Source organism: Leuciscus leuciscus, assembly GCF_965113295.1.
Source record: "Leuciscus leuciscus genome assembly, chromosome: 25".
Lineage (NCBI taxonomy): Eukaryota > Metazoa > Chordata > Actinopteri > Cypriniformes > Leuciscidae > Leuciscus > Leuciscus leuciscus.
The window spans coordinates 31707361-31730344 of record NC_138724.1 but is presented as its reverse complement, the minus strand read 5'-3'; the positions used below and the strand labels follow the sequence as shown (position 1 = coordinate 31730344).

Sequence of the window (22984 nt, the reverse complement as noted above, 5' to 3'; positions counted from 1 at the left end):
AGTCAGTAATATTTCTGATGATTTATTGGCGTGAAGTTTCATGCACAATGACAAACAGGAGTGCAACATTCTCGAAAAACAATAAGCAGAGTGGACTGCCATAACATCAATAAAAAACATTACTGCAGTCTTAAACATAGAATCTGTTTACACGATTAGAAATGTCAAACAAATTTCGCCTACGTAGGCGATTGTTGACCGTAGCCCGAATCTGTATCTGTATGCATGAGACTGTCTGAATACCAGCAGAATTCAAATTTTTGTAGTAAAAAGAGACACATTATGCAGAAGTATAATTTGTTGTTATGTGTGTTTGTCAGAGCCTGCAGTCGCTGTGTGAGGTGTGTTCGCTGCGGGCGTATCGTGACGAGCTGGACGCGATCCGAGAAAAGACCATTAATATCGATTCCCTATTTACGTTTTCGAAACTTGTGTTGGTTGGTCCGATCGATTGTGCAATCAATTTTCGAACGTAAAGTGACAGCCCTAGTAGTCAGTGACTTAAAATAAGTGTTCAGGATCAATAACTGGTGTGTGTTTGTGTGTTTAGAATGGCTACAGTGGGAGTGAACGTGATTGAAACAGCGGTTCTAGGGAGACCCTTCCAGCTGGGGATGCTGTATGACTGCAGGAAAGATGCTCTGATACCAGGTACAAAAAACATCTTGGGTTACAAATGTAAAAGAGGTTCCTTGAGAAGGGGAACGAGACACTATGTCTAACAAGACGCTATGGGGAACGCTTCAGCGTGACCGATGTCTGAAGCGACAATTGTATTGGCCGGCAACAGCCTATAACGTCTCTACTTGCACGTGCCTATTGCACGTCTAACTAAGATTGGTGTAGGGAAAAAAAGTAAGACTGTTAAGTTAGCAATTTTAAACATCCGCTCACTTAAAAATAAATCACTTCTAGTCAATGACTTAATAACCACAAACAACCTGGATTTTATGCTTCTAAATGAAACCTGGCTAGAAGACAGCTGCAGTGCAACAATCCTCAATGAAACATGCCCTCCTAACTTTACTTTTATGAGTGTCTGCAGAGCTGTTAAGAGAGGTGGGGGTCTAGCTGCTCTTTTTAAAGATATCTATCAATGTAAGCAAATATAATTTGGGAACTACACGTCTTTCGAATATCTGGGTATTGTATTAAAAGGTGCTCCACGCATTTTACTCATCATTATTTACAGGCCTCCAAAATACTCTCCAGCCTTTGCTGAGGAATTTACAGAACTGTTATCAACAATTACCTCAGAGTTTGACTGTTTTGCCATTGCTGGAGATTTGAACATTCACATAGATAATGCAGAAAACAATATGGCAAAAGAAATCAAAACTGTTTTAAAAACTTTTGATCTGACTCAGCATGTACATGGACCCACACACAATCATGGACACACTCTAGATTTACTTATCAGTAAGGGTCTAAACATCTCATCGATTGTTATTAAGGATGTAGCACTGTCTGATCATTTCTGTATTTTCTTTGATATATTGATCTCTCCTGCCACTGAAGCTAGATCTGTGTCTGTCAAGAAGAGATGCTTAAATGAGAACACTAGTGTACTATTTATGAAGGCTATATCCTTAACACCAAGCATATCTGCAGACTCTGTTGATTTTCTCCTTGATTCTTTTAACTCAAAAGTTAAAAGTGCAATTGATGATATTGCTCCTGTGAAAGTCAGGAAGAAGAGTGGCAGACAAAAAGCACCTTGGAGAAACTCAACAGCAGTGCAAAATATGAAAAGACAATGCAGAAAAGCAGAGCGCATGTGGGGGAAGACAAAACTTGTAGTCCATTATAACATCTACAAAGACAGCCTTCATGCTTTCAATATGGAACTAGGCAAAGCTAGACAGACTTTCTTCTCAAATATTATAAACTGCAATTTAAACAACACACGCACTCTTTTTGCTACTGTAGAGAGACTGACAAACCCCCCAAGCCAGATTCCCAGTGAAATGCTCTCAAACAGCAAGTGCAGTGAGTTTGCTTCTTTCTTCTCTGACAAAATCAATAATATCAGAAAGGTGATCAGCACATCCTTGAGTTGTGCTGGGGTCAGACAGATCAGACCACCTGAAAAAGTAGTAACTTTGTCTGATTTCAAAAAAATGTATGGCAAAATTTTGGTAGAAACCGTACAGCACCTTAAAACATCAACATGCGCTCTTGACACACTTCCCACATCTTTTTTCAAAAGTGTGTTAAACAGTTTAGAAGCAGATCTTCTAGAAGTGGTAAATGCCTCACTTCTCTCTGGGAGTTTTCCAAACTCCCTGAAAACTGCAGTTGTCAAGCCCCTCCTGAAAAAGAACAATCTGGATAAGACCATATTAAGCAACTATAGACCGATCTCAAATCTTCCTTTCATAGGCAAGATCATTGAAAAAGTTATCTTCAATCAGCTGAACAAATTCTTAAGCTCGAATGGATACTTTGATAATTTTCAATCTGGTTTCCGACCGCATCACAGCACAGAGACAGCGCTCATAAAGATAATAAACGATATTCGCTTAAATACTGATTCAGGAAAATTATCAGTGCTGGTACTACTCAACCTCAGTGCTGCATTTGACACTGTCGATCATAACATACTTCTTGACAGGCTGGAAAACTGGGTGGGGCTTTCTGGGATAGTCCTAAAATGGTTCAGGTCATACTTAGATGGGAGAGGTTATTATGTGAGTATAGGAGACCATAAGTCTGAGTGGACATCCATGACATGCGGAGTCCCTCAAGGCTCAATTCTTGCGCCACTCCTGTTCAACCTATATATGCTCCCAATGAGCCAAATAATGAGAAACAACCAAATTGCTTACCACAGCTATGCAGACGACACACAGCTGTACTTAGCCCTATCGCCTAATGATTACAGCCCCATTGACTCCCTGTGCCAATGCATTGATGAGGTCAACAGTTGGATGTGTCAAAACTTTCTTCAATTAAACAAAGACAAAACTGAAGTTATTGCGTTTGGAAACAAAGATGAAGTTCTCAAGGTGAACGCATACCTTCTCTCTAGGGGTCAAACAACTAAAAATCAAGTCAGGAATCTTGGTGTGACACTAGAGTCAGACCTTAGTTTCAGTAGTCATGTCAAAGAAATAACTAAATCAGCATACTATCATCTGAAAAATATTGCAAGAATTAGATGCTTTGTTTCCAGACAAGACTTAGAGAAACTTGTGCATGCTTTCATCACCAGCAGGGTGGATTATTGTAATGGACTCCTCACTGGCCTTCCCAAAAATACCATAAGACAGTTGCAGCTCATACAGAACGCTGCCGCCAGGATTCTGAGCAGAACCAGAAAATATGAACATATCACACCAGTCCTCAGGTCTTTACACTGGCTCCCAGTTAGATTTAGGATTGATTTCAAAGTATTATTACTGGTATATAAATCATTCAATGGCCTAGGACCTCAATACATTGCAGATATGCTCACTGAATATAAACCCAACAGATCACTCAGATCATTAGGATCATATCAGCTAGAAATACCAAGGGTTCACTCTAAGCATGGTGAGTCTGCTTTTAGCTATTATGCCAGCCGCAGCTGGAACCAGCTTCCAGAAGAGATCAGATGTGCTCCTACAGTGGTCACATTCAAATCCAGACTCAAAACACTTCTGTTTAGCTATGCATTTACTGAATGAGCACTGTGCCGCTGTTCGTCCGACTGTACTGTATTGTATTTCATTTTATTTTTCTAAACTGTTTTAATTATTCTTGTTTCTTTTTATTATTTTAATTTCTTCTATGTAAAGCACTTTGAATTGCCATTGTGTATGAAATGTGCTATATAAATAAACTTGCCTTGCCTTGCCTTGCCTACCAGTGTGACTGTGAGTCTAAAAGGGCTCCTGAGGAACACGTCATTCCCTTCTTCATCTGAAGGAGACGTGACAGGCAGCCCGAAAGAATGGCAGCGAGACGCAGTGTCTCGTTCCCCTTATTAAGGAACCTAGTTTACATTTATAACCCAAGACGTTCCCTCTGAATGGGAACTCGCACTACATCTATGAGAACAAATACCTACTCCGCCTTGCTGAGGGGAATACCCTATTGGCTGTGACTAAGCACTAAAAAGAGGACTTTCCTGACCTCACTGTCAGAGTCAGATTCCCCAAAGGTACACACCAGCAAGCTGTCAGTGACACTATTCCCTACGGCCATTGACCAACCTACATACCCTAAACAAGGAAAGTCCTTGCAGGGCCATGTGTTAGGACTCGGCCCAAGGGCAGAGCTCAGAGTCTTGGAATCATTTACACACTGAAAGATTCCTTTAAGGGAATATGGCCAGGCTTGCAAAGAGACCTGGTCTGTCACTTCAAGGGGATTTAAAGCATGAACCCCTAGATTCCCCAGATTCACCATCAGCCTGGTCAGCCTACAACCTGTCTGCCTAAGCAAAATCTCTAGATTCAGCACTCTCACAGAGGCCTCCAATGAGAAGGTATTGCAACAGGCAGTAACCACTTCACAATGGATTCCAGAGACAGAAGTACTAGAAAGCAGAGACTTAGCATATCGACCTTCCATGCAAGGGGAGTAACTCTGAAACTCTGCTCTGACTTGCAGTGATCAGCCTCTAGAACAAGGGAAGAACTGACCGACTCACTGGAGTAAGTTTATAATGGAGGCCTACAGAAATTATTACAGAAATTATGTTGTTAAAGGAGGCCCCAGAAGACCTACCATTAACTATCCTCAGGGAGCGAAGCACACCGCTATATCAACCCTCTCAAACGACAGGCTCTACACAGGCTCGGCCCAAAAAACAGTTCATCCAGGAGGCTGAAAGCCCATCACTAGACAATACTGCTATATGGGCTCTAGAGAGCAAGGCACTCTGCATACTGACCCTCTAACAAGGGGTGTACCAAACTTAGCCTACAGAAGTATCTTAAGGAAGCTCACGGACAGCCTAACAACTCGAGACTGCAGATTGTGTGGAAACCTAAGGAGCAAAGTACTCCACATAATGACCATCTAATTGAGGGAACTACTAGCTAACACACTAGAATTAACCTAGGGATAATTAACCTAACCAGGGAGGCTTACAGAGAGCTTTGTTACTTGATACAAAAGTACACAGAATTCTAAGGAGTACTTAGTATAACGGCCCTTCTCAGGAAAGGGCAGTATCACCCATGTTCAACCTAAGAGAGCTCAGCTGGAAAAGGGGGTCTCTGATGGGCAGAGGACTCAACAGGATGACTTGCACAAGAAGAGGCCTAACTACCTATTATACTAGAGACAGCCCTAACAAGATCAGAGCTCCCAGAGAATCATGCCACTGGACAAAGCTATCCAGGCGGAGGTCAGGGATTGCTGAATTCGTCAGGAAGACTCTATTATTACCTCATGCTAAGGCTGCTTAACGAGGAGGCTCACAGAGAGCCATGCCACTCCATATTGCCAACATTAAAGGGATAGTTCACCCAAAAATGAAAATTAGCCCATGATTTACTCACCCTGAAGTCATCCTAGGTGTATATGACATTCTTCTTTCAGACGAATACAATCAGAGTTATATTAATAAATGTCCTGGCTCTTCCAAGCTTTATAATGCTAGTGAATGGCTGTATGTTTGTGGAAGTCCATCAAAGCGCATCCATCCATGATTAAAGTGGTCCACACGTCTCAAGGGGTTAATAAAGGCCATCTGAAGTAAAGCGATGCCTAAAAAAAAATATAAAAAATTGTATCAACTAAAATAACTAGCATCCGGCAGACGGCCGTACGCAACGATTTACGGCGAAAGAGTAACCCTTGACCTTGACACACAACAGTTGCTCTGTTTGTTAGAACCGCGAGAGGCATCAAAGCTCACGCTACTCCTACATCTACGTCATACATCGTCAAGTGTTACTCTTTTGGTGTAAGTCGCCTTGTGTACGGCCGTCTGTTTCTTTGTGCTCTGGGTATTGTAGGGTAAAAGTTTTGTAGATTATATCATTTGCAGCAGTGAATAAATGCATCATATTGTGAACAAAATGAATGATTGTCAGTTAATTAGACTTCCTCATAGGTTTTCTGCACATCAATTACTGCATTGCTGTAAGTGGCAAAGACCAATTATGTTGACATATATTTGAAAGGAAATTGATCATGCATTCTCCAGTGTATTGGTAGGGAAAGGGATCCTAATAAGCGTGTACCATATAAGCACACTTCAAGCTACACTGTGTGATATTTTCCCCCATCTAGCGGTGAAATTGTATATGACTACCCAGTGAATATTAGTTTCTGTTCCTTTCAATTTCGAGGGCGTTTTATCTCCTACGGTGGCCGTATTATTCCAAGATTAACATGGCTTCCAGTTCGACTTCCAGTTCGTCCAATTGCGCCTTTAAAACTATCACCTGTGATCCGTCGCAGCACATGTTACAAGTTAAACAATACTTTTTCACCATTGAAGTGAGGAAAAGTAACGCAAGTTATACTAGAGGTCGTTCTGGCGTTATGCACAACCATGCTATGGTTAGACAAGCAACTATAAAACTTCGAATTTACACAAATAGGCTGGATTACCTGTCGAGAAGAAAGCAGGCAACTTCGGCGTCCATTTTAAAATCTTTGCTCCTCATGAGCTCTTTCCATCTGGGAAAAGTTACTCCAATATTGACTTTGGTCTTGCTGATTTGCCTGTTGCGTTGACGTTTTAATTCTCTCTTTCGCTTCCTTGGCGACTTGTCCTCGAAAACAGGCGTGATCCTCCATCAGCAATCTTTCAAATCTGCCGGCAGTCGCGAGTAATCTCCCCCTCGCATTCGTCTCTGTGTCACTGAGTGTAAAGCGCGAAAGGCGAAGCTTGAATTTACAGGTATGTCCCTCTTTGGCTAATGTAGTTTCAAGATGGAGGGGCAACATGGCGACCGGCATTCGAACCCCTCACCCGTATGTACTTTCAGTGGCAGATTATAAACTTACGAGAATACTTTATTACTTGAAAGAAGTAAATATACATTAATGAGCACATATATTTTTGAAAGAACTGAGTGTTCTTTGCTAAGAATCAACTAAAAAAATTACACAGTGTAGCTTTCAGAAAGCTTTTTTTATTTTTTTACACAACAGATGTACATAGCCCTACAGTTGGATCATTTAATCAATATTGTGTTTATAGACATAAATATTGACTCGACTGTATTAAACACTTTATACTTTTGCAGGAATCACACTGTGGGATCAAGAAAAGCTAAAGCAGAGTCTACGAGTCCGTCCCCAAATTAACACAAATTTCAAAGTCACAGCTTCAGACTCTATTCAGGACAAATCAAGCTTACTGAACATTGACGGCTCTCTGAAACTGAGTGTTTTAGGTGGACTCGTCAATGTCACTGGAGCAGCCAAATATCTCAACGACACCAAGAAGTCCTTCAAACAGCAGAGACTGTCGCTACATTATCATTCAACCAGCAGGTTTGAAGAACTGACCATGAACTACTTGAGACCTGAAAATATAGTTCATCATGAGGTGTTTGATAATGACGCAGCGACACACGTGGTGACAGCAGTGCTGTATGGAGCAGACGCCTGCTTTGTGTTTGATAGAGAAGTTTCATCAGATGAGGAAATAAAGACAGTAGAAGGAGAAGCAAAAGTGGCCTTTGAGAAGCTCAAACTAATTTCAGTAGATGCAAACGTTAATCTGAAGATGAATGACGCTCAGAAGAACGCAGTCCAAAAATTCACATGCACGTTTTATGGCGACTTCCAGTTACCGTCTAACCCGACCTCTTTTGAAGATGCGTTGAAGGTTTTCACTGATCTTCCAAACCTGCTGGGAGAAGAGAAAGAGCTGGCGGTTCCTCTGAGAGTTTGGCTTTTTCCTCTGGACAAACTTCTCTCAAAAGCTTCCAAACTTCAGAGAGACATCAGCATGGATCTAATCATGGCGATTGAATCAGTGATTGAGAGTTTGAATATAACTGAGATGAAATGCAATGATCTTCTGGAAGACTCGCCTGCTTCGACTTCTGCTGAATTCCATGATAAAATCCTGCAAATGAAGCAAAACTGCGACATGTACAAACTGAGACTCATGAAGAAAATAGGCTCTCTGCTGCCAAACATCCGTGGAGACGTGATGAAGGAAACTGACCTGAATGATCTTCTACAAGAACATGATGAATCTCCATTCAGAGGACGAGACCTGGCAGAATGGCTGAAAGAGAGAGAAAGAGAGTCTAATATCATTAAATCAGTCCTCAGACAGCTGAAGGATGCTGGTGCACAGGTAGAAGACCACATGGATCTGATCTTGATGGATCTGGAGGTTGTAAATCTGGTCTGTTACACATTCACATCACTGGACTGCTCAGATGTTCTGCTTAATAAACAAACCATCTATCTGAATCCTTCAACAAATGTAGAAACTGATGAGAACAGCCCTGATCCAGAGCAGAAGTCTTGGCTCACTCCTGAGATCCAAAAGACACTGAGGAGCAACTTGAAGATATTTAAGAAATTGATCGATTCAAAAGACCGTAAACCAGCCAAGTTCATTGTGTCCTCAAAGGAAATGAAGAATAATCCAGGTTCCTGCATTCTGCTGTATGAAAGTGAATGTGATGAAGCTGTTTACTTTATTCCTCCATCCAAACCAGCCTGTCCAATCACTGAAGAGATCAAAGATACTAGTGTGGTTCTGAAGGTTCCTCCATCATGTCCTGAAACAGTGGAGCTCAGAATACTGTACAAACGTAAGCAGGATACAGTCTGGAGATCTAAACCTGTGCTGAAGGATCAACTCACAGTTACTCTGACTGATCTGAGAGAAGAAGCTGAGTATGAGATCAAATGTTCAGCGCTGGGGAAACTCGACTACACCATATACAGTGACGTCACTGAAGTTGTCACAGAGGTATGATGATCAATTATCAGCTGAAGAAAAAATACATGAGAAGCTTTATGAGAATGAGTAAACGGTAACTTCTTATCTTGGATGTTAATTTTTATGAAATATTTCCTCTAGGGAAAGGGCAGTTTGATTATTGGTGAGTCAAAAAAAATTTCCTGCCCATTTTTTTTTAAACACTTTGTTGAATTGTGGTGGTCTGTGAATAACAACAAGAGTTGTATTTGTGTGTGTTGCAGGCATTGACTTTAAAGGAGAGGGTCACTCGATCCCTTCTACTGCCTCCGAGAGTTGTTGGTCTCCAGGACCTCATAAATCTTTTCAGTGTATGTGCCTCTTTTTCATAAGAATTTCATTTTTGGGGTGAGACTACCGTTCTAGGTGAATAAACTTATGTTACAAACATAATTCCAGTGGGTTAGTTCACTGCTGCTTTGGTTGATAGCCTTGCATTAGTTGATGGATTGGATATCACTTTGCACAGACTAGGTCTATGGCACTATGTTGATACCTTGGATGATTAAGTCTTGTGGCTTCACATTATGCCACAAATACCTTCAGTAGAGTTTAAAGACCTTGGCTTCATTTACTCACCCATGCCAAACCTGTATGACTTACATTCTTCTGTAGAACACAAATGACGATATTTTGAAGAGCACTGGGAACCAAACAATATCAAACAACTTTGACTTTCATTGCAAGGCTTTTTTTATTATTTTTTTTTTTATATATCTTCATGTTTCACAGAAGAAAGTAATACAGTTTTGAACATGGATCATATGTTGGCTGCTCTCATCTGTTCCAGCCTTTTATCCAAACTCTAGTAGCACAGAAGTGACTTCTAGTTCAGTGTTGAGTGTTTTAAGTTCTTTATATAGACTAGATAATGTTACTGATGTAAATGTGATAAATGAAAAGCATGTGAGGTGAAAGTAGCTGAACTGTGTTTGTGTCTCTGTAGTATCAGAGACGTTCAAAGTGAGACTGATGGAGGAGTTTCGGTATCTGAGTGAAGAAATATCACCTGGTCAAAGACAACTACTGAATGATGTCTTCATTGAGCGGCACATCACAGAGGAACCAGATTCTCACATCAATAATAATAAAGAAATCATAAGCAACAACATTTTCGAAATCAGGACCGTTTTGATGAAGGGTGAAGCTGGCATTGGCAAAACTGTGGCTGTGCAGAAGTTCATCCTGGACTGGGCTGAAGAGAAATCAAACCATGACATTGAATATATATTTCTGATCCCTTTCCAGAAGCTGAACATTATCATAGAGACAGTGAAGGAGTGTAGCTTCATGGAGCTTCTGCAGCGATGCTGTGAAAACACTGAACATCTGAATCCTGAGTCTAGGATCATGCTGATCTTTGATGGACTAAATGAGTTTAAAGTTCCTCTAGATTTCCAAACCACAAAGATTATAGATCCAATCAAACCAGCCTCAGTCTCTGATCTACTGACAAACCTCATCAAGGGAAATCTGCTTCCAAACGCTCAGATCTGGATCACCAGCAGACCGGCAGCAGCCAATCAGATTCCTGCGGGGTTTATAGATCGTGTGACAGAGATCCAGGGCTTTAATGATGAACAGAAGGAGGAGTATTTCAGAAAGAGCATCAGTGATCACAGAATGGCCAATAAAGTCATTAGTCACATCCAGAAATCTCCACGCATCAACAGCATGTGTTATTCACCAGATTACTGCAGAATCATCGCAGCGATTCCAGAGGAAATCATCAGTACAGGCGGTTCAGATTTCCCCAAGACTCTCACTCAGATGTACAGCAAACTCCTGTTAGCTCAGACTGAACTGAATCCAGAGAGAAGAGAGACCATCATCGCTCTGGGGAAAATAGCGTTTGACCTGTTGGTAAAGGCCAACTCTCTCTTCTATGATGAAGATTATGAACTCAGTGCTGAACGTGTTAAAGCAAGCTCATCAATCATAAAAGTGATAGATGAAAAAAGAAAGTCATTCTGTTTCATGAATCACAGAACACAGGAGTTTCTGGCAGCTTTGTATGCAGCTGATGTCATTAATGGAGGAAACCCACTCCAGCTCAGAGATCTCTCCAGTCTGAAGCTTGAGCTCGGAGAGAAGAGCTTCACAGACTACGATTCACTCCAGAAAGTGATGAACATCGCTTTACCGAAACAGATGGATCTCTTCTTCTGCTTCTTACTGGGTTTCAGACTGGAGTCTGACCTCCTGACACAGAGAACAAGCTCTTCATCCAGTCAAGAAATAATTCAACACATCAAAACAATGATCATGAATTCCTCTCCAGAAAATGCAGTCGAAAGCAGTCTCCTGTTCGACTGTTTGAAAGAGCTAGATGACCGTTACCTAATACAGGAGATAAAGACCCATCTGAAATCTGGTCTCAGACTCTCTCCTGATGAGTCTTCAGCTCTGATGAGTGTGTTGCTGAACCCAGAAGAGAAGCTGGATGAGATTAAATATCATCAATCAGAGGAACTGAAGCTTCGACCAGCCGTCAAAACATCTGGAGAACATGAGTGAGTAAATACATACAGGGTTCTCAAGTCTCACGCATTGGCCGTGAGACACACGCAATTCAGCCAGTTCACACGCTCACACGCCACACCGTGTATTTCTCACGCTGAAAAGGCAATGCCAACCAAGTTGTCCTGCAAGCTTTATATATAACGTTGTAGGCGCAGGCACACAAAGTGAAGTTTCCAGCACGTATCTCGGCCAGATTGCGTTCGTTATTAGGCAACATAGATGCGTGAACACACGGAAGTTGACAGAACATTCTCGGCCACCGTACGTTCGTTACTAGGTAACCAACAACATCGCGCGAACACACGTCGAGTCGAGATGGAGAAGGTAAGTTGGAAGAAAGCTCGTCTAACATTTTTAGGCTAGAACATTTAATATATAGCCCATCGTATACATTATTATTGATGCAGTCAAAAACTCTACAACTACTTTGCAACCAGGCCAGAAGCTTTGGCTCAGTTTGGCTAGCTTACGTTATCTGAAACTAAGGGAAATGTTAGTGGGTATGAGAAGGAATGAAGATGTATTTCTTCATTTTATTTTAAATTATATATTATACTGTATTAATAGTCTTTCTAGTTACATTAAGGCTACATGTATTAAAGCAGAGTGCTCTGGGTAATATTTTATATCCTGTCAAAACTTACATTAATCATTGCCATTGCATTTGTATTTTTCAAAGATGTCAGGGAAAAAGCAAAAATTTATTTTATTATTCTGGGCACCAAAGGGTAAGCCCCCTAAAACGGTTGCCAGATTAGAGGAGGAGACCCCTACCCCTGTTATCAAGGCATCAAAATGTGCAACAAACACTTACAACACAAAACACATTTCATAAGCTGGAGTGTGTACTCTTGTGCACACACACACACACACACACACACACACACACACACACACACACACACACACACACACACACACACACACACACACACCTTAATACTCTAATATGTCATTTGTTCACAATGTCCCACCACACAATACATCATTATACCATTTCGACTAGACACATTCAAAATGCAAAAAGATTTGTTTTTCTAAACTGTTTGGAGCAATTTGTTATATTTTTGTAATTTTTGTCATTTTGAAATATAACATTAAAGAGTATATTTGATGTGATGAATTGCTCTGTCATTTATCAGATTTACCAATTGTTATAATTAAAATTTGTGCTGGTTAATTATGAACAATGGGTAAAATTGGGGGGCGGGGCGGGGGCGGGGCTCCATTAGGGCTCCTCCCCTAACCGCATGTGATCTCACTCCAAGCTTTTGATAAAACTTGAGAACCCTGACATATGAGCTGTGTAATGCATAAAAATAATAACTTTCCTTTAACTGTCTAAATGTTTGAAATTGATTGATTATATACTGTAGCCCAGCAGGAAATTTTTTAATTCAGTGTTTAAACATTGCTCTTATTTAGTTCTATCAGCCATATGGAAAGCCTATAATACGCATTTGGTATCCGTTCAGATTTTCAGCTGATAAGTCAGCACCTAGTGATTGAGCTGGTGTAATTCTTGTCAGTCGAAGGTTCTGTAAGGATGAGTTAAAGGAGACAATAGAAAAGCATTGGTTGCATGTATTCCGGCCATTCAATACATTTTTGTTAACACCTGAATGCAGGATATATCTGTCATGAACGCGAGAGGAAGCAAGATGCAGGAAAAAGATGTTTATTATAAATAAACAGTGAAGGTCAGGTCTACACAAACAACACAGGGCAGGAGAGTGACACAGGGACCTCGATGGGCATCCGGGCTGGTGGTGGATGGCAGATGAGTGAGAAGTCTGTAATCCAGAAATGCAATGATGAAGTCAGGAACCGAAGACACGAACAGAGGCAAATCCAAACTGGAACGATGATCACGGGAGGACGGTAAACACCACAACGATCTGACATCACAAGACACCAGTCACTGAGAATATATAGGTGAGTAGAGTGGAATCAGCTGGCGGTTATCAGAGGACACACTCACACTAATAACACACACTACACACAATCACACGAGACAAGGAAGTGTTATAAGGTGAGAGAAGACCCAATAGCGAAATGACAGTCAATAAGCTGTCAATAAGCTTTTATTCAATGACAATGAGGCAGCCACCAGTAGGGCGAACAAACAGAAATCTTCTTGAAATATAATCACAACGGAAACAGCCAATGAATGGGGCCAGTAATCAGCAACAGAAAATCCTCTTGTAACGGAGCTTTGACAGTGTTCAACGAGGTGGCTCAGGCACAGTTGGCGGTTGGCGGCTGGCCTCTGGTCACACAGGAGAGTACACAGATGAAGCACAGCGGGGAACTGCAGAAGCTCTATCTAGAGCAGCACTTGATACAGAGCAGATACGGAGAGATGATTAGAGCAAAAGCAATACAGCAAGATGAATCCCCGACAAGACAGGACAGGACAATATAGAGAGGGTGTGCAACAAGAGACTTCTTTCATGAGTGGTTAACGAACAATCTGACAAAGAGACAGGAGGAAGAGAGAGGAGAAGTAGCAAACGTAATCAGAGAGAAAAGGGAACAGGTGTGATGTACTTGTGTGTCAGTGCGTGTGTAATAAGGCCAGTGGCCAGAAGAGGGCAAAAAAGGATAGAAAGAGCCAGACTCATGACAGTACCCCCTCCCTTAACGAGCGTCACCCAGCGCTCCTAAGGGGGAAGACTGTGAGAGCGGAGGAAATCATCGATTCGCGGGATTCGTAAAAGCGAGACTGCGCAGGATGCGAAGGAAGACCAGAAATAAAATCGAGAGCTATGTGTGACCACGGGCGAGACGGAACAGGCAATGGTCTCAAAAGACCAGCCGGGGGAGAATGGCTGGACTTGGTTTGAGCGCAAACGGCGCATACAGCAACAAAACGACGGACATCTCTTTCACAGGACGGCCACCAAAAACGCTGTTTAACCAAGGCAAGAGTACCTCTAACGCCGGGATGGGCTGCCAATTTGGAGGTATGGCCCCACTGAAGAACCGCACGTCGAGCAGAGATCGGAACAAAAAGTAAATGTCTAGGACAGCCTCGCGGCACGAGCGTGCGTTTAACAAGCTTCTCAATTCCCCAAATTGTCGCCCCAACCACCCGTGCAGGAGGAATAACCGCCTCCTGGGATGGGGAGACCTCAGAGAAATCGAAAAGACGAGAAAACGCGTCAGGTTTTACATTCTTAGACCCGGGACGGTAAGAAATGGAAAACTCAAAACGAGCGAAAAAAAGAGCCCAACGAGCTTGACGCGCGTTCAGTCTCTTAGCGGAACGAATGTATTCGAGGTTACGGTGATCAGTCCAAACAATGAACGGAACCGACGCTCCCTCCAACCAGTGACGCCACTCCTCCAAAGCCAAACGAATGGCGAGTAGCTCGCGATCGCTGACATCATAATTGCGTTCTGGGGGCGAAAGATGGTGCGAAAAATAGGCGCACGGGTGCACCTTGCCATCAGAAGGTGAGCGTTGGGAGAGGATGGCCCCGACGCCCACCTCTGAAGCATCGACCTCGACAATGAACTGGTTAGAAGTGTTGGGAGTAATTAAAATGGGAGCAGTAGAAAAAAGGTTCTTAAGACGCTCGAACACACTCTGGGCGGAATCGGTCCAAACGAAACTAGACTTAGATGACGTGAGGGCTGTTAACGGCGCTGCCACCTGACTAAAATTTCGAATAAACCTACGATAAAAATCGGCAAAGCCAAGGAATCGCTGAAGGGCTGTGCGTGAATCAGGAACAGGCCAGTCAGTGACCGCTTGGACCTTAGCGGGGTCCATACTAATCCCCTCCGCCGAAATAACGGAGCCGAGAAAGGTCACCGATTGCGCATGAAAAGAGCACTTCTCTGCTTTGACGAAGAGGCGGTTCTCTAACAGGCGCTGAAGAACGCGTCGAACGTGCTGTATATGAACCTGAAGAGAGGGTGAAAAAATCAGAATGTCGTCTAGGTAAACGAAGACAAAGATATTCAGCATATCGCGAAGAACGTCGTTTATAAGTGCCTGAAAGACGGCAGGAGCGTTTACGAGACCGGTTTTCAAAGTGCCCGAGAGGAGTATTGAATGCGGTCTTCCACTCATCACCCTCCTTTATGCGCACCAGATGGTAAGCATTGCGCAGGTCTAACTTTGTGAAAAACTTAGCTCCCTGTAAGATCTCAAAAGCGGATGACATAAGCGGCAAAGGATATCTATTCTTTACCGTTATGTCATTGAGCCCCCGATAATCTATACAGGGACGCAAGGACCCATCCTTCTTTTTCACAAAGAAGAAGCCAGCGCCAGCAGGAGAGGAGGAGGGAACAATGGTACCCGCATTGAGAGCCTCTCAGAGGTAATTTTCAAGGGCTTCGGGCTCAGGAATCGACAGAGTACAGTCTACCGCGTGGTGGAGTTGTACCGGGAAGGAGATTGATATTACAATCATAAGGGCGATGAGGAGGGAGAGAAGTGGCTCGGGAACGACTGAAAACCGCTTGCAGATCGTGATACATCTCTGGCACCCCAGACAAATCACCTGGCTCCTCCTGAAACACAGAAACAGAAGAAACAGGAGGGATGGCAGAGACAAGACATTTAACATGACAAGACAGGTTCCATGATAGAATAGTTCCTTTAGGCCAGTTAATCTGGGGATTATGCTGAACTAACCAGGGATGTCCTAGCACTATGGGAGAGAAAGGAGAACTGAAAATTAAAAAGGAAGTGGTCTCGCGATGATTTCCAGAGATCGTGAGAGACAATGGAACAGTCTCACGGCAGATTCTGGGAAGGGAACTACCATCTAGGGCAAAAAGAGGAGTGGCCTCCTCTAGATCAATGAGAGGAATACCTTGCTCGCAGGCCCAGGCTTCGTCGATGAAATTTCCCTCGGCCCCGGAGTCAATCATGGCGTTGGTAGAGACAGAAGAACCCTGCCAGTGCAGATGTACCGGAATGGTAGTGTTAGTCTTGTGAGAAGGGACCAGAGGAGTAGCGCTCGCCAGTACCCCTCCCACTACTGGCAAACGTTGGCTTTTACTTGACACGTTGACACAAAGTGCTTGTCGGAGCCACAGTAGAGACAGAGGCGGTTCAAAATTCTCCGTTCTCGTTCCTTCGGGGAGATACGTAAGCCCCCCAGCTGCATGGGTTCTGGAGCAGTCTCTGCAACAGTAGAAGATGGAGACGAGGATGGGGGCGGAGAGAAAGAACCAGTGTCAGTATACCTCGCTCGGCGTCGCAGGTCGAAACGCTTCTCCACTCGGATGGCGAGGTCGATGAGTGGATCGAGAAGACTGGGAATCTCCCTGGCGAGGATCTCATCCTTGACCTCTGCGTTGAGCCCTTCCAGGAAACGGGCCACCAGCGCCGGCTCATTCCAGCCGCAGGTTGTTGCAAGAGTGCGAAACTCTATAGAGAAATCAGCAGCTGAACGTCTGCCCTGGTGAAGTGATGGGAGCAAGCGAGAGGCCTCGGCTCCATGTGCAGAGCGATCGAACACACGAATCATCTCCTCTTTGAACAGAGAAAAACAATCCAGAAAGTCCGCCTCCGCCTCCCAGCTGGCCGCTCACCACTGACGGGCGCGTCTGGTGAGGAGAGAAATCACGAAGGCGACCTTGGCGCGGTCCCTGGCGTAAGTCGAGGGTTGAAGAGAAAAAATTACTTCACACTGTGTCAAAAATGAACGACACTGGGTAGACTCACCCGAGTAACACGGTGGATTATTTATCCTAGGTTCAGGAGACACGGGCAGTTGAGCAGATGAAGAGGACTCATGACGAAGATGATGCAGCCGCGCGGTGAGATCTGACACCTGCTCAGCCAAAGATTCCACCACGCGTCTCGTAACAGTCAGCTCCTCTTCATGCCTGCCCAGCAAGGCACCCTGACGCTCGACAGCAACTTGAAAAGATGTCTCGTTCACTGGGTCCATCGTGGTCAGATTGTACGGTGAGAGAAGACCCAATAGCGAAATGACAGTCAATAAGCTCTTTTATTCAATGACAATGAGGCAGCCACCAGTAGGGCGAACAAACAGAAATCTTCTTGAAATATAATCACAACGGAAACAGCCAATGAATCGGGCCAGTAATCAGCAACAGAAAATCCTCTTGTAACGGAGCTTTGACAGTGTTCAACGAGGTGGCTCGGGCACAGTTGGCGGCTGGCCTCTGGTCACACAGGAGAGTACACAGATGAAGCACAGCGGGGAACTGCAGAAGCTCTATCTAGCGCAGCACTTGATACAGAGCAGACACGGAGAGATGATTAGAGCAAAAGCAATACAATACTTGCAGCAAGATGAATCTAGAGGGCAGGACAGGACAATATAGAGAGGGTGTGCAACAAGAGACTTCTTTCATGAGTGGTTAACGAACAATCTGACAAAGAGACAGGAGGAAGAGAGAGGAGAAGTAGCAAACGTAATCAGAGAGAAAAGGGAACAGGTGTGATGTACTTAGAGTAAAGCAGGAGAAGATAGGGAACAGCTGGGAAGAGGAGAGCCACCGGGCAGGCCCACCGAGGCCGTCTAAGGCCTTTTAAGGCCGTCTTGACCTTCGACTCGATCTCCCATGTGAGTGTGGAGACAATTAGGTTCTCTGGTAAAATGCACTCTGGAGTGGACGGGCGTTCAGAATGGTCAAAAATACGCGATAAAGAATCGGGTTTGATTTTTTTGGAACCCGGGCGGTACGAAAGAGAAAAATCAAAACGACCGAAAAAAAGAGCCCACCGAGCCTGCCTGGAGTTGAGTCTTTTGGCGGTTCTGATATATTCCATATTCTTGTGATCGGTCCAGACGATAAAAGGTACCCCCGACCCTTCTAACCAATGACGCCATTCTTCCAACGCTAACTTGACTGCCAACAACTCTCTGTTACCAATGTCATAGTTATGTTCGGCAGGAGATAAACGATGGGAGAAAAACACGCATGGATGTATCCTGTCTTCTGTGGAGTAACGTTGTGAAAGAACTGCGCCTACCCCCACCTCTGACACGTCGACCTCCACCACAAACTGACGTGAAGGATCAGGGGCTATTAAGATGGGAGCGGAAACGAAGCGACTTTTCAGTTTGGCAAATGCAGGACGAGGCCGAGGGCCGTGAGAGAGCGGCACGAGGCCGGTGGCTTGATTACTCTGATGAGCGACACCTGCGAGACGCACCGGTCTCGTATCTCTCACGGAGGAGCGGAAGCATAAAGGAGGAGCGACGACAGTGAAGAGAGAGAGAGGAACAGGCCTGCGTTTTATTTGATGTTTTGTTTCTGTTAATTGTGACAGCAGTCGTCCGTGAGGGGTTGCTGTCTTTTACTTTAGTTTTGTATTTGTTTTATTTTTATCATTAAAAGTCTTTAAATGTTCGCCGGTTCCCACCTCCTTCTTCCCGTAACAACATACCTCGTTACAGCATGAAAAACGCATTTCTCCGCCTTGACAAAAAGCCCATTCTCTGGCAACCTTTGAAGTACTCGTTGGACGTGTTGCACGTGTTCCTGGAGAGAAGATGAAAAAAATCTATATGTTGTCCAGGTAGACATATATGAACTGATCTATCATATCTCGCAGCACGTCGTTGACGAGTGCCTGGAAGACCGCTGGGGAGTTTGACAGACCAAAACGCATGACCAAATATTCAGTGTGCCCCCTGGGGGTGTTAAACGCGGTCTTCCATTCATCCCCCTTCCTTATGTGAACCAAATGATAGGCATTCCGTAAATCCAATTTTGTGAAGACATCAACGGCAAAGGATAAGTATTCTTTACCGTGATGTTTTTCAACCCCCGGTAATCAATACAAGGTCGCAGAGAACCATCCTTCTTGCCCACAAAAAAAAAGAGGAGAAGAGTGTAAATTTTCCACGCAGGAGAAGAGGAAGGCCGGATGAACCCCGTTGCTAGAGAATCAGAAATATATTTCTCCATGGCCTCACTTTCTGGAACAGAAAGTGAATATAACTTGCCCTTAGGCAGAGACTTTACCATTTACCTGACAGTAAATCTATGGCACAGTCGATGGAACGGTGCGGAGGAAGAGAAGCAGCACTGGACTTACTGAACACTTCCTTCAGGTCGAGGTACACAACAGGCACGTTTGATAAATCCACTGCCTCCTCCTGAAACACAGAAACCGGTACAGACGGACAAGCAGACAAAAAACAATACTCATAACACTGAGCACTCCATGCGGAAATGGAGTGCTGGCACCAGTCCACCCTGGGGTTTGTCTTGTGTGAGCCAGGGGTGACCAAGAACTACGGGTGCCAGAGGTGAGTCCATGAGGAGGAATGACAGAGTTTCCGTATGGTTGCCTGATGTGGTGAGTGTTATGGGTCTGAAATATTGGGGAGTTCTTGACTGTTGAGGGTGTTGACGGATATGTTATGAGTAAGTGAGGTGACAGGAATGTGAAGTCTATGAGCGAGCTTACGGTCCATAAAGTTGCCCTCCGCTCCCGAGTCCAGTAAGGCTTGGCAGTCGTGTGTGCTGGCTGCCCATCTCAGTCTTACCGGGAGGAGCGTGGATGATGATGATGATGATGAGGTGTTCTCGGCGGAGATCCCACCCGATAGTAGCCTCAGGTTTACTACCGGGCTTGGCCTTTTACTGGATAGGCGTGTAGGAAGTGGCCCGCTCCCCCACAGTAAAGGCAGAGTCCCTGGGACCTCCGCCTTTCCTTGTCCTCCCTGGAAAGCCGCGCTCTCCCCACCTGCATGGGCTCGTGATCGAAGACGAGACTGACCGTGTCCCCGCCGCTGGTCTGTGGGCTTTCAGTGCCTCCGGGGAGTCGATTCGGAAGAACGCAACGTTCCATCCTGGAGAGTCGTGCATCCACTCTTAGAGCCAGGTCGATGAGCCCATTTAAAGTCGTGGGAAGGTCCAACGCGTAGATTTCCTTTTGGACACGGTCAGCCAGCCCACGCAGGAACATGTCCCACTGTGCCTCCTCGTTTCATTGGCACTCAGCCGCCAGCGTGCAGAATTCGATGGAGTAGTCAGACATGGAGCGATCTCCTTGTTGCAGGTCGGCAAGAACCCTGGCCGCCTCTCTTCCTGCCATAGAACGGTCGAACACACGCCTCATCTCCTCGCGGAGTGCCTGGAACGAGGCGCAGCATGGTTCCTGGTTCTACCACACCGCCGTTCCCCATAACGCCGCTCTCCCAGTCAGCAGTGTCAAAACGAACGCTACCTTCGATCTTTCGTTGTTGAAGGTTCGGGGTTGCAATGAGAAATGCATGGAGCACCTGGTCAAGAATGCTCTGCAGAAACTGGGTTCTCCTGAATACGCCTCCGGTACCGGTAGACGAGGATCCGACTGGGAGAGCAACTCCAGTGGTGTGGGCTGAAGTGGCGGTGTGGGCGATGCTGTCTTCCTGTGTGTCCATCCGAGTGATACTGTGAGTGATGAATTCGTCAAGGTTAATCGTGGGACCACCTGCTGCCTCCATGATCTGGTCAGATCATTCTGTCATGAATGCGAGAGGAAGCAAGATGCAGATAAAATATGTTTATTATAAATAAACAGTGAAGGTCAGGTCTACACAAACACGACACACAGGGCAGGAGAGTGACGCAGGGACCTCGATGGGCAACCGGGCTGGTGGTGGATGACAGATGAGTGAAGTCCGTAATCCAGAATTGCAATGATGACGACAGGAAACGAAGACACAAATCCAAACTGGAACGATGATCACGAGAGGACGCCAAACAGAACAGGAACCAACACCGGTAAACACCACAACGATCTGACAACACAAGACACCAGTCACTGAGAATATATAGGTGAGTAGAGTGGAATCAGCTGACTGATCAGCGGTAATCAGAGGACACACCCACACTAATCATACACACTACACACAATCACACGAGACAAGGAAGAGACAGCGAATTCATGAACCGTGACAATATCAGTGTGGAATTGGTGTCAAAGCTTGTGTTGATCTGAGTTCTTGTTAACAAGTAATTTGTCTTTTATACTTTTGTAGACATTTGTATTTAATGTGTTTTCTTCGCACTCACAGGTTGAGGTCTTGTGATATCAGTGATGGAGGTTGTGCTGTTCTGAGTTCAGCTCTGAGATCAAACCCGTCTCATCTGAGAGAGCTGGACCTGAGTGAGAATAAAATTACAGAATCAGAAATGAAGCAGCTTTCAGCTCTACTGGAACGTCCTCTGTGTAAACTGGAGAAACTGGGGTGAGTGGTATTGTTTTTGGTCATGAATTTTTCACAAGGATTACTTTTGTTGTTTATATTTTGCTGTGAAAAACAACAAAAGAGTAAAAAGTGGAAGGACAGTGGTTGTGAGTGGGGATCACTTAGCTTGCCATTGTATACGGTAATACAAGTTATACTTGGTATAATAGATGATTCTAGTATGAAATGATATAGCCTACTGGTTTAAATCCCTGTTCAGGGATTCATTTTTCCATTTCTGTTCGTCAAATGTCTGTAAAACGTTTTCCATTTATGTCTCAGTTGTTGAATGTTCATTCAAATATTTACACATAATAAGAAATTTGCTGGAATTAAAAGCAGTTGAAAGTGAGAGGACATTTATTTTTTGGCTGAGTATATTAGGAATATGGATACAATTGTTTGCATTTTTGTTTTTTTAATTCCAGCAGATAGCAGCTGCTGAACTTGTCTGAGAGTGTAAATCTGCATTTTTATATATATATATATATATATATATATATATACAGTCAAAACACCTTACCATTCAAATCAGAAAATTCAGAACAAATATGTTTAAAAAAAAAGTATAGCAGTAACAATTAATTATTACTAATGTTTGAAACAGCTGTTTTTAGTTTCTTCATAATTCATAGGTCTGAAATTGACCATTTCATATTTATTGAACTTATGTCTCTAAAATACCTTTCAACAATTGTTTTTAATAATTACCTGGTTCTCATTGTATTCTGACTTCACCATATTTTTATTTATCGCACTCACAGGTTGAGATCTTGTAATATCAGTGATGGAGGTTGTGCTGATCTGAGTTCAGCTCTGAGATCAAACCCGTCTCATCTGAGAGAGCTGGACCTGAGTAAGAATAACATTACAGATTCAGGAGTGATGCAGCTTTCAGATCTACTGGAACATCCTCAGTGTAAACTGGAGAAACTGGGGTGAGTGGTGTTGTGCATATTTGTTAATACAAAATAACACAATCTATTACTGTTCAATGTATTTTTAGGGGTTCAAGAATGAAATGCTGAAACCCTATTGTAATTGTGGGCCAAGCACCGAAGATGTGTATGTACTAATTGTATCCGCTGGCGTTCTTATTATTCTTCCGTTTCTTCTTCTTCCGCTCTGGGAGTCTATGGCAGCCCATCGAACCGCTTGCGGCAAAGTTGAAATTTGGCAGCAGATATAATGAAATACAAGTTAATTTGTCAAACCGTTCTCGGGTAACTCGCAAAAGAATTTGATGAAGAGCACGCCAAAATAAACGTGAAGGTACACTCACCTAAAGGATTATTAGGAACACCATACTAATACTGTGTTTGAGCCCCTTTCGCCTTCATAACTGCCTTAATTCTACGTGGCATTGATTCAACAAGGTGCT

At 43.8% G+C, this 22984-nt stretch overlaps 1 protein-coding gene and 1 long non-coding RNA gene across 2 annotated transcripts in view; one reads left to right on the top strand and one right to left on the bottom strand.

The window, feature by feature from the left end:
• The window catches only part of LOC309491185 (uncharacterized protein), a 202665-nt gene that overhangs the window by 4745 nt on the left and 174936 nt on the right, over window positions 1-22984 (top strand). The window contains exons 2-8 of the mRNA XM_082160607.1: window positions 551-651; window positions 7194-8887; window positions 8999-9020; window positions 9121-9207; window positions 9843-11409; window positions 21430-21603; window positions 22368-22541. Coding sequence (XP_082016733.1) covers window positions 552-651; window positions 7194-8887; window positions 8999-9020; window positions 9121-9207; window positions 9843-11409; window positions 21430-21603; window positions 22368-22541 — 3818 coding nt within the window. The 5' untranslated portion in view covers window position 551. The remainder of the gene's footprint in view (window positions 1-550; window positions 652-7193; window positions 8888-8998; window positions 9021-9120; window positions 9208-9842; window positions 11410-21429; window positions 21604-22367; window positions 22542-22984) is intronic.
• The window catches only part of LOC309491303, a 141621-nt gene continuing 119457 nt past the window's right edge, over window positions 821-22984 (bottom strand). Inside the window, exon 3 of the long non-coding RNA XR_014203005.1 lies at window positions 821-3838. This is a non-coding gene — a long non-coding RNA (uncharacterized lncRNA). The remainder of the gene's footprint in view (window positions 3839-22984) is intronic.